This window comes from Coturnix japonica, chromosome 4 (genome assembly GCF_001577835.2).
Source record: "Coturnix japonica isolate 7356 chromosome 4, Coturnix japonica 2.1, whole genome shotgun sequence".
Lineage (NCBI taxonomy): Eukaryota > Metazoa > Chordata > Aves > Galliformes > Phasianidae > Coturnix > Coturnix japonica.
Window position 1 is genome coordinate 39,924,684 of NC_029519.1, and position 12,725 is coordinate 39,937,408.

At 38.4% G+C, this 12,725-nt stretch overlaps 1 protein-coding gene across 3 annotated transcripts in view; it reads left to right on the forward strand.

Annotated features, from left to right (window-relative positions):
- BMP2K (BMP2 inducible kinase) overlaps positions 1–12,725 on the forward strand; it is a 56,051-nt gene that overhangs the window by 37,406 nt on the left and 5,920 nt on the right. For all 3 annotated transcript variants that reach the window (XM_015861703.1, XM_015861702.2, XM_015861701.2), the window contains 2 exons: positions 72–229; positions 5,071–5,184. In XM_015861703.1, the coding sequence (XP_015717189.1) occupies positions 72–229; positions 5,071–5,184 (272 nt within the window). The remainder of the gene's footprint in view (positions 1–71; positions 230–5,070; positions 5,185–12,725) is intronic.

The following is a 12,725-nucleotide window of genomic DNA, read 5'->3' on the forward strand; positions in this document are numbered from 1 at the left end:
ATCAGTTTTTATCCTGGTTGACAATCCTGTAATGTTCCTTTCTATTTTCTTTCTGTGGTCTGACTTTGCAGGTCAGGCATTCTTGATGCTGAGTCAATTACCAGTTACCCAAAGCAGAGCATCAATAACCCACCTGATATGTCAGGCTGGAACCCATTTGGAGAGGACAATTTTTCCAAATTGACAGAAGAGGAGCTGCTGGACAGAGAATTTGACCTGCTAAGATCAAGTAAGGGACACTTGAAGGCTTATTTTGCTTCACAGTAAATAAGGTCTCAGCAGTACCATCACCTATTTTACTGAAGGGCCGTACAGTCTGTGTACAGAATTCTTTCTGAGCATTTGAGGGCAGAGTTGGGCCGGTCTCCTTTCCTTTCTCTTTCTGGAAATGTGTGCAATAAGAGATGACTGTCTAAAACTGGTAGCTACTGGCTGAAGTACTGCAGAAATGGCTCTATCTTGGCTTCTAAATCCTGCTTATGTCACCTTGATTGTTAAAAAGCTCTGACTAGCAGAGGTATTTGGCTGCTTGCTTCATTCCTCTTCAGCTTTTTTCTTGCACACCAGAACAGAAGATTTTGTGGGTCTGATATGTCCTTTGAAAATGCCTGAAAGAAAAATGATCTATTACATTATGTTAATGTTTTGTAATGTCCTTTTTGATGAGTGGCTACATGTAAGGGCTGCTTTATTGTTCTGATATGGCATTAGTTGAATAAACTTTTTCTCTTGAAGTCAGTTATCTCAATGGTTTTTACTTGGAATTACTTTTTTAATTGCTTAACACATGTTTGTGTTAGATGCTTTTCCTGAAAGCTAATTCTGTCATTTGCAAGACTTAACAAGATGTGGCTGTGTCAAAATATATATATTGTGAATTCTTGACTGACTCTCAGTAAGTTTACTGCAATTAAAAACACGGTAAAGCTAAATTTCAAGTAACTGGGGGGAAAGAAATGATGCTTTCATATGTCTTTTTCTTTGTGGGTTTCTGGGTGGTTAATTGTAGCTGATCAAGAAATGCATGTGACCTATTCATCCTTGTGGGATATCATTTGGTATTATTTCTGTCAGTGTCTGATGGTAGCTGATGGTTTTCACTTCTATCCTGTGTTGATCTCACAAGACTTCTATTTTGTAGATGCAAATGTAGCCTATACTCGTTCCACAATAAAATGACTCTTCTTGCTAGCATTTGGGGAGATGGGTATTGTACTGGCTGAAGAGTGAACATTCATTGCAAATCTAAGTTTCAAAATGGGAATTTTTCCTGGTTGTAGAATTGAGTATCTTAGGTTTGTTCTTTCCGGTGGAAGCCTTTAAAAACTTTTGAAATGACACAGTCTCTTCTATCTGGAGCAGATGAGCTTGAATCAGAAAGCATGATGTTACTCATTTCTAGAATCCTTATCTGGCTGCTGTATTGCAGACTGTAGTTGTGTTGAATTTGGTTTGGCAAAGCCATGTGTTACAAAGATTTGAGTAGAGAATGGTGTATTAACCAAGGATATACTTGAAGTGGCTTTATGAATAAGCTGGAAGATACCTCACAAGAAATGCTTTTGCCTGGGATAGCTGAAAAGGCTGCTCGTTTAGCAAGCTGGGGAAATAAAAGGTGCTAGATGAGAAAGTAAAATAACCAAACTGTTTTGCACAGTGTAATATTTTTTCCCCCCAAATTTTAATGGAACATTTTATAACAAAAAATTACTTGAGCTTATGATTTTAAAAGTGAGATTTTTTTTCCTTTCCTTGTAGGATCTGGTAATCTTCCTAGAAGGGTGCTTAATGAAGAAGTTCTCTAATGGTCTTTGGCACCAATGTTATATGCGTTTTATTCTGTATACCTCATTTTTAAGACTTCTGACATTGTGTTATGATTGGACTAAGAAAACTTGACACAGAAGCAAGCAAACACCACTGAGATGGTAATAGTGTATGGAAGCCCTGGCTGCTGGGCTTGTAAAACAGCCACAGCTGGTCACTGCAGCTAGTGCATAACTACGTGGCTTAATTTCTATGTGCCAGAACACTGAATTAGATACTGACCAGAATACAGTGAACATTATCAAACCGAGCAGTAGTGCACTAGGTGGCAGACTTGTTTATGCATCGGATGAGATGTGATTACAGCTTTTCTTAGGCTTGATTTCAGTTAAGAGATCCTGTCAATCTGTGTGTTTGTGTATACGTAGATATGTACACCAAAGGTTTCAAGGACCTTTCACTTTGATTGCTACTACAGGAAGATCTTACTAGTAGTGTTGCAATGTGACTTCCTCTTCTGCATCTAGAACAGAAATATTTAATTTTGCCTACTTGTACTTGCTCAGATTTACATGGAGTAATGAGAAGCTGGTAGGTTTGATTACAATTAAAGATAATGGCTGTCTTTCCCTCTAATGCTTTCTGCAGTTTTCTCTGATATATTTCAAGGATCAATGCTTGGTTCTCTTTATATGTAGGCTCTCTCTTATGAGAGAAAGTCGCTGTTTTACTGCCAAGTACTTTTACTTCAATTCTTGAGTTTACCATTTTGCCCTCTGGAAGAAGGAGAATTGAAGATTCGGGTTTGTTAAAGAAACTGTATTGTGACTGAACCCAGTGGCTGTCCTGTGCTGTAGAACTCATGTACAGTGTTAAACAAGTCTGTCTTTTTGCTATGTTACGTAGTGCTGAGTATGGCATTCAACATGCTCATCCTTTCTTTCTGCTTCCAAAAGCTTCTTTGTGTTGTTGAGCTGACACGTTACCTATGAATTGAAAATATTATAAAATCTGTTGCTCATGACACTAATGCATGAATAATTAAATATGCATGGCCCTTGTTAGAATATAAAGATGTGATGACTTTTTGTCAGGCTAACTTTGCTATATGATTTCATGTATGTAGTAGTATAATGTCTTAGTGTGCCTAGTGATGGGTATTGCTGTGTTGATTACCCTTTTCCATGGAAAAGAGAGCTAGCTCTTAGGACAGAATGCCTTGCTTAGACTTGGGGAAGATTTCCAAAGTAAGAAAGTGATCATCGATGTAAAATGTTATGCACAGCTGTACCTCTTGTTCGTGGGCTTAAGTGACTGACTTGGTATGAAAGGTTATCTGTGCCATTTAGTACCTGATAGGTGTCTGTTGTATCTGCAATAGCATCTGCATTTGGATTCACTGAATTCACTGAGAAATGAGTCTTGAGTCACTGCTTTGAGGATGCTGCATGTGAAGCACAGTAATGACAGAATGGGCAGTCCCCTTGTCTGCTTCTGCTTGGTTGAAATTGGAGAAAGCATGGCTGGCTGTTGTCTCCAAAATGCTGTTTGATAAAAGGAAGTGAATCTTAATACAAAATGGACAAAGCACACTTGTGCTTCGGGTGGGCAAAATTACTTCTTTTCCAATAACTGTAGCTTTGAATTGACACTTTTTTGAACTTTATTTCCCATAGAAACTTATTCAACGATGTATATGTCTAAGTTCCATGGAGGTGATTAAACCCTGTGTTATATTTTCCTATTTCTTCTTGCATGCTTAGCATTTCAATCCATTTTGTTTTCCCCTGTGCTGCTCAAGTGGGAAGATAACTGTCATCTTCTGAGGGTTGAGATTTCTGTAGTCCTATGCACCAGCGTTAGGAGGGATGGTAGTTCAAGTTATTGCGTGCTTAGAAGTCCTCAGTTTTCATTGCCTGCAGACTGGTGCAGCACTCAGCTCATTCTCCTCTAGAGGAGGAGAAACTAGGAGTAATAGAAGCCTGCTTTTCTAAAGGTGCAAGCTGAAGATTGGGTACATTCAGAAGCTATTCAAGCTACTCTTCTGTGTGTCTTATCACATTTTTATTCTACGTGACTGCATCACTACTTTATCTCCCCACCAGAAGTTCCTCAGTTGGGTTTAAATTTAAAGTAGAGATTGCCTGTGTTGCAACAGCTCCTACTTCTTATTTCTTTGAGCGTGTAAGTGTAGATAAGAATAAAACAATTGAGACTATGGTCGCTTTTATGCAGAGAGAACACTTGTCTGTGGAAACTGGCATGTAATTTCAGAACTGATGTACTTTGTACACAGAGCTAATATGCATCTGCGTGAAGTAGATAAGCTTGCTGTCCTAGCCCTGGTGATTATCTCAAGAAAGCCTCTTGTTTCCTGTATGGAAGGGCTGAATAGTACATGTGCAGGGAGCTTGGTGTGCTACTTAAGCACAGTTCAGCTGCATCTCAAAAGCTGCAAGTTGACAAGAAGGTCCTGCTACAAATTGTTTGGAAGAACAGCTGTATGCTGTGAAAGGGGATGACCAAGATGTTGCCTCTTGTGCTGAGACTGTGGGATGGTAGCTGAGGATGTCCCTGTGGTGTTGGGAGGTGATAATGAGTCTTCCTGGACCCTCCTGAGCTGCAGTGTGGTAGCTGGATTGGACAGTTTGGAGCTCAGTGTGACCTTGCTGTAAGACAAGAGCTTAGGGAGAAAAAACATTTCCATTCCCAGTGTTTCTAATTTTTGCATTGTTAAAAACCCTGGGCTGAAACCTTTAGTAAAATGAAAGTGAGTACCCTGGAGTTGAAAACCATATAACACAAATACTGCATTTCTCTGTATAGTGACACTCAATTTGTTTCAAATTATTACAATTGATATCTTTAATAGAAAGAAATCCCAGCAATTCTGCTGCGACTGTTATCTCTTTCTTTGTGGCAAAGACTACTCAAAACTTGGATTAAATGAATGATTTTGTTTTTTAGATCAGCTTGGTGGGTCTGGTTTAAAAACCTCAAGTACAGATGATTAGTTGCAGTTGCTGTTACAGAGCACACAGGCTGCTTTTAAGACCTTCCTATAAAACATTCCATCAGGAAATACATGTTGTTTTTGCTTAGACAGAGGTATTAAAAAGGGATCTGTGCAGATGAGTTTTCCAGAATGCTCACAAAGTATGAACTGAAGGTATCTTTAAAACTTAGAGAAAAATAATCAACACTGTAGCTTGCTCACTCCAAAGAGTAGATATTAAATTGCAGTAAGACCTGCCATTTTTATTTTATTTTATTTTTTGTTCTGTTTCATTTTATTTTTTACAGACAGGCTGGTGGACAGGAGAACAACTTCAGATAAGAATGTGGAGCTACATTCTGCTCCACAGAAAAGTCCTCCCGAAGATCCCTTTGGTTCTGTTCCTTTCATTTCTCACCCAGGCAAGTGACATCTATAACATCGTTACTGTGTGTTTGTACATACATATATACATATATTTGAGTGTATGTATATATGCTGAGTATGTGTGTCCAGCTAAATGACCAAAGATAAGTCCTGGCTGCCTCATAACGTTTATTTTTATGTATTATTACCTCCAAATAAGAATATCTCTCCATCCAATTCCTGGTACTTGGACAGTGTTCAGACTGTAGTCTTGACAGTGGAAATGTATTGGACCAGTGCAGTGTGAATCACTTACATATAACCAGAAATGCTTTTGCTGAAAGCAGATAAGTGACTAAGGACAGATTTCACATCCACCCTATAGTCTACTTCTAACTTATGCTGTTTCTTTAGTTCAGTTCTTCAGCCAAGTTAAAACTGTGTATTCCTGGTGTATTGAGTTGTATTGTTTTTGGAACAAATTGATTCAGAACAAATATCTTGTCATATCCAAATTTGGAGGGAGAAGAATTTTTGTTTTAGCTTTGACTATTTTTTATTTTACCTTAGAAGTAAAAATAACATCTGTGACCACTGACTATGAATGTGAATCTGTTATTTTGCAACTTAATGTTTTAATATTTTCCTGATGAGCACTTTGTTTATAGTTTTGATAAGCTCAGGCAATGTAAAAACTTGTGGGAATTGATAGTAAAGATGTGTCAGTTGCTTATGGATCTTACATGCATCCATAGAAGTGCTTGTTTGGGGAAAACGGTGCTATAATATGCCTTCTGTTAACTGTTCTTATCTCAGTTCAAAAGCTTGAAGTGCCTTAAAATAAATCGCTTTAGAATCAAACAAAGTTAACATCTATGTTTACTTTTGCTTTCACCTTGAATTCCTAAAGATGGTTTGCTCGGTATTAATGCTCACAAGTGCTCTGGTGCTATACACAGTGAAGAGACAACAGGGGTAGCACTTTTTATATTCTAGAAGATAGTTAATGGTAAAACCATGTTTCTGTATCTATCTCCTATGTTCTTGTCACAAAGATTGGATTAATTACCTAAGACTGGTCACTCTATTCTTTATCTTTTGATTCTGCTTGCTTAGTTAAAGACTGTTTTCTGTCCTGTTCTTGTAATTTAGTAGTTCAATACAATGTGAAGGCAATTCTTAAGTGAGTAAGTATTCACTATCCCAATAGTTTGGAAGCATTTACCCTCTAGTTTTTGTGGAAAAGGTCTTACAGGGGAGTTTAAGTTCCCATGCTAAATAAACAATAGTTACCTTTAATCTGAAGTGGTAACTGTCAGATGCTTGTTCTGCATTTTGATAACCGTGTCTGTAAGGATCACTTTTATTTAGTTCCATACCTTGGCCTTTGAAATCTGTTTGGTCATTTCTGTTTTAAGATCGTTATGCTATAGGTTAGACATCTGGATAGCCTTGTTATGTTATGTAAGTTTGCCATGGTTAATCTTAAATTCTTGACATAATAGAAAGCTATACAAAGGTTTGGTCGTGGATTGAAACTGATATTTCATTGCATTTATTATTCTCCTTTCTAGGAGAAAAAAAAAATGTTTAAAATTTGGATTTCCTCTTGTTCTTACCATTGCTGTGCAATGTTGTTCTTCTGGCTTGTTCTTTATGATTATAAAAGCTTTTAGATGTGGACTTTCATCCACATTCGAGGAATAAGTGTGAAGGTGACTGAATAGAAAGCGGAACATGGTTAACGTTTCCAACAATTCCGGTATTTGGGTATGTTGTGGCAGCAGCCAAGCTCTGCACAGTCATTTGCTCTATCTCCATCTCTGTGGGATGAGGGAGAGAATTGGGGATGGGGGGATGGAACAGAACCAAAAAAGAATCCCAACAAAGTAGAATGCTCAACTTGAGGTGGAAACTATTTACTAAGGTATAGTTATTATTGTCCTTTTCTTTAGTTTCTGTTAAGAATACAACATGTATTTACAAAATAAGTGATGCACATTCAATTGCTCACCACCTGCTGACTGATGTCCAGCCAGTCCCAAGCAGTAGCTGGCCACCTTCATCCCCCCCCCAGCCGATTCCCCTCTGTTTTATAGTTTTTTTGTTATGGCGTGAAATATCCCTTTGGCCTGTTCAGCTCAGAGCTGTCCTGGTTATGTCCCCACCCAGCAGCTTGTGCCCCCCAGCCCCTTGCTGGCAGAACAGTATGAGAAGATGAGAAATTGAAATGTCCTTGGCTCTGTACCACACTGTTCAGCAGCAACTAGAAACACTGGTGTGTCATCGATGTTTTTCTCCCAAAGCCAAAACATGGCATCCTACAAGACACTGAAGAAAAAAAAATAAATCAACTCTGCTTCAGCTGATACCAGGACAGGTGGTGTTTTCCTCAATCCCTTCAGTAGCAGGGAAAATACTGAGAGGAACAGGAAAACCCACCTGATCAACACATGGCTAAGAGGCTAGTGCCATCAGAAGAATTTTGTTTTTTTTGATCCTGGAGTGGCTTATCCAGCACCATGCCTGCTGTGAGTGGTGAATTCATGGAGGTTTTCATGGGGAGATTAAAATTAATTTCAGGCTGCTGCTGCAACGGAGGTTACCGGAAAGGATAGCGTGGAACTGGATGAGGTGTAAGGCTGCTTGTTAGTCAGCTCTGCTGCTTACTCCTCTCAGGTGGGAATGGACATCAGCAACACGTTGCATCACTTTGCACGAGCTAAAGCACTATTGGGTTCCTTCTGCTGTGGCTGATAGAAAACACTTAGTATTATCCACACTTTGTATCCTGTATGTGGTACTTCTAAGAACAGTTAATAAACTGCCTATACACACAATTTTATTTTTCCATATTTTTGTTTTCCACTAATGACTTAGAATGTGAGGAGAAGCTGGAGAAGAAAATCATGTTGAAAAGGAACTCTGCTATTCAATCTGATAGAGACAAAATAAGTATTGCTAAGTTTTTACTAAAAAGGGGAGGGTAAGGAAAAAAAGAAAGCACAATCAAATGTCTTAGCTGCCCCATTACTAGCTAATTATTTGGCATGGGGAAAAGATATTTCAGTTCCTGAACACCTGAAACACGAGGTGTTTGTGGTGGGGAAAATTGGCTCCTGTAGTCAGCATTTGGAAATAGAAACAGCATGCCTGATAGCAGGGTGTTGGAAACTGTTTAGAGTTTTGGAGCTGTTGGGCCATTGGTGCAGTCTGGAGCTTTACATGAAGTAAATGGAGGATGACACCACTTACTATTGCTTAGTCAGAAAGTCCAAACGTGAGAGCACAGGTAACAAATAGCAGCTTCCTATACACACTAAAGAGCTAATGACAGCAGCTTGTGTTTCTTAAACAATAGATACTCCTGAATTGTGTTTTGAAAGAAACCCAAACTTGAGCATTCAGTAGGGTTATTGTACAGTCCTCCGGATCTGGTTAATCTGACAGTTCAAATCAGTTAGTATCAGTTTTTGTATTTAATAAAAATACTCATTTTACTGTATATACTTTCCTTGGCTGTGGCTTTTAGACATTGGTACTATTTGCTGACTGCAGGTTCAAGGTGTTTCCATGTATCATCTTTAGACTTTTCTCAACAGGACTTGCAAAATAACTTGAAATTATTAATGCTTCATAAGAACAAATGCTGTGTGCAGCTGTTCCAGTGGTGTGCTTTAATGCTTTGTAGCTTTATTTTTTTATCAGATCTTAGAGCAATCACGGTTGCCCTTTTTTCTTTACATGCTTCAACATGCAGACTGCAAATATTGGAAGGAATTTCTAAGCAATAGATGCTAGGCAGAAGTGGATTTTATTTTTTTCTTCTTGAAAATAAAGGTGCTAAGCAGTGCAAATCCATGACAATATTCAGCAGCTGCTGCTCTGGCTGTTGTCAAAGAAATAGTGCAGATTTAGTTGCAGTGTGCTGGTAATCCTTGGGCCTGACATGTGGCAAATTGCTCTGAAATGATGGCGGCAGTATGTTACCAATTCCAAGAAAGCTGAAAGCCCTTATGCCCTACCTTTTGGTCACCCCCGCAATACCCTCCAATGATGAGCTAGCAGAAGGCATGTAATTACTGACGTTGTTAGAGGGAATTCATCCTCTTATAATCGGATGTCTAGAAAAAGAACATCAGAACAGAAAATTTCCTTGAAGATTGGGATCTTCTTATATGATTAAAGATGTTCCACCTGGCTCGCATTTGAGTGAAGAACAATCGTCTCCTACAAGATGCAAACCTGATTAGAAGTGTGCTAATCTGAACAGTACATTACAAACAGATGTTACTCCACATTTTTCAGCTTTTTAATAAATGTTTATCTGAACAGTCTATGCAGCAGTTTAGTTTGAGAAGATTGCATGAAATCAACATGATGGAATGCTTCAATTTTGAAATCTGTTTGATCAGAGCATTAAATTGTCATTAACTGAGGAATTTTTCCCTTTTGGGGCATTAAGTTTCTATTTGTAGTGCTTTTGGTGTTCAGTTTATTAACTTCTTTAGGAGTGAAAGATGTGAATTGTAGCTTGACACACTAAACCTAAGTCAGGAATGTCTTTTTAAGCCGACAGCTGCATGGAGGAGATTTTCATTCCTTCTCTTTGGTTTTGACACAGGTCTGCTGCAGTTTTCTCCATTACTCCATCACTGGGAGTAAACTGGAGATACTGCAGATGAGGAAGTACACGCAGAACCAGTTTCTTCCAGGAATTGCAGGCTGTGTCAGTCTGCAATCTAGTAGTAATATTAAACTCAAGTCTGCTTGGAGCAGATGACTCTGTTTGTTTACAACACCTTGACACAAACTGAAGAATAAAGAAAGAAGTTTGCTGTTTCTGGGAAAACAAAAATTGGAGGGGGAAAGGGGGGACAGTCAGATCACCACTCTTGAAATACTTAAAATGAATAGCATTTTCTCAAGAAGTACATAGGAGGAGATGCAGCCAGGAGTGTCATTTCATGTGTGTTGCTTGCTTTCTTGTTGTGGTTGTGCTTGTACAAATTGTAATAATGTTGCTCTAGAGATCGCAGTTAGATTCCAGAAGGAAGTTCAGGATGCTGGTCTGGGTTTCCTAACAACTATATTGCTTGTAGACTTAAGGTGATAGATCTCTGAAGTCACTTGCAACATGTTTTCAACAAGAGTAACATCTGGAGTTGTGCCCATGACATATTAGAGTGGATTGTATGCTGATATCAGTGCATGGAAATATGGCTTGGGAGGCTGATGTTAGTGTCTGCCTGTACATTGTCAGGTCTTGCTTGGTGTATGTCCTGTCCTGCCTGAAGAGGTCTGCTGAGAGCTGAACACTGTGTGGCTTCATTTACTTGTGCAGTGTATGTGAGCTGTTGATAAGGTCCCATTTTTCTTGCTGGTGTCCTTTGCACTGTGTTTTCCACTAAGTATAACTGTGGTAGCAATTAACAAATAATATTTAAATCCTTTTGTTAAGATATATTCTAGTTTGCTTCTTGTTCAAAAAACCTTTCAAGTCTTCAGAACATGGAGATTGTGTAGAAATATAAATGCTGTCGATATTCATGTGAGTTTACGCATAGACACTAAAAAGGTTGTGGGTTATTTTTGTTGTGTGTGTTGCTACAATCTAACCCTGAAATATTTTTCTTGTTCTTTTTTTCCCTCCTTTTAAATCTAATTACATTTATGTTAACATTAGTGTTTCAGTTAATACTGCGAACAGCAGGATTTGGAAGATATGGGGGTTTATAACGCAATGTGAAGAGTGTACCTTAGGGAAATCTAGAGGAAGCAGCCAAATCCAGTTTCTAATTTAGTGGCAAAGCAAATATGTAGTATTTAAAAATCACAGTAGATAAGAAGCAATCTGACACCAGAAGCAAACAAGAAACAGCTCAAAGCCCTAATCACCTGATGTTTTCAGTCATTTTGGTCATCTTGGTTTTAAATCCATACATAAAATACATTACTGCAGAACTCCTTTTGGAAGTTTGGTTATAAATACAAAAAAATGGCTGATGAATATAGAAGTCAGAGAGTAAAGTATGGAGAGGAAAAAAAAGAAAGAAATTTGTCTAAAACTTAACATTCCAGTTGAAATCTAAGCATAGAAAGAGAAAATGGCATAGCTGTCTGTTGGAAGTTGTACGCTTATTTCTTTGTGGAAGAAGATGCAACTTGAAATGAAATTGCTTTCTGTTTTAGAAGAATAGGAGATCCAGAAGAACTTGTTTGTTTGTTTGAGGAAGAAGGAACTCATGCATTCATCCCCCAGCTTTTTCAGTCCTTAGACCACGTTGAATTGAATGTAGCTTTGTTAAAAATAATTGCTGCAATTTAAATGGAAAGTGCAGCTAGTGCAGTATTGTAAATGGAGGTTGTTAATAATTGCTGAGAATCCCCTGTTCCTAGGGCAGTCAGCTGCTAGAGGATTTAGGAATTTTATACTGAGTGTGTGGTGTCCTGTGTTCATGGTGCATGTATCTTACTAGTTTAGGGTGCCTAGTGGGATATGCTAATGTTTATAGTCATATAGAAGCGAGGTGTATATGGCTGTTCAGCTGTCAACAGAGTTGTTATTGGCCCAACTGTGTAGTTTATGGTGAGTTCACATCTTTTGATGTTGAAATTTGCTGCTGCAAATACAGTAGTATGTATTTAGATCATCAGCCAAATAGTAATTTTAAGAAAGCTAAATGTGTTGATGGAGCAGAAGACTTCCCTGTCTTGGAGAGTTAAATAGACTCTGAGTTACATTTAGCTTTTTAAGATATAATAGGTATTTTGGTCCAAACCTGAAAATGCTGAGGAAACGGGGATCTTATGTGTTATGGCAGCGAACTGGATGGATGAGATCCTTAACTTTATACCTGACCATTTCTACCCTTAAAACATAAAGAGATTTTCCCAAGTAAATATTATACTTATTCATCTCTATTGCTTTTTTCTATAAGTGAATTTACTTTAGTAGTCTTTTGGATGCTTTTTGACAGCTGAGAAAGTATTTTTTGTAAGAGCTCAAAATCTTAAGACAGCTTTTCTCTCTACAAGCACTTCTTGAAAGGACCAATGAGATTGTACTTAAGGATTCCTACTGCTCTTCTTGTGGGAGCAAGACATAAAGGATCATCTCTTCTACTGGAGGATGTTAACTGCTGCTAGTGGCACAACTGTCAAGACTGAAAATATTCCAAAATAGGAGTTGCATCTGATGCAGAGGGCAGGCACTTGAGAGGAGTACCTCTTCAGATGCACCATGGCCATCTAGCTCAATTCTCAGTGAGAAGTCCAAGTTATGCTTTTTAGTAGTGGAGAAGTATTTAAAATTCAAACATGCTGAAAACATCTGTCCCTTTTTCTGTTTCCATACTGTTATTTTCACCTATTGCCTTGCTGTTTTCCCAGAGATACCATTGTCTTGCCCATTTCCCTTTGGATGCCTCAAAATGTAACACTGAGTGAAGAAAGACAAACAAAACCCATACTTCCCTTGTGGATGTTGGTAGGCTCCAGGTCCTGCTTGTTAAGCTTATAGAGGGAATGTGTACCCTGAGGGCAGGACAGAGATGGTGACCTCATGAAATCTTCCCTACAGCTAAGATGTATACAG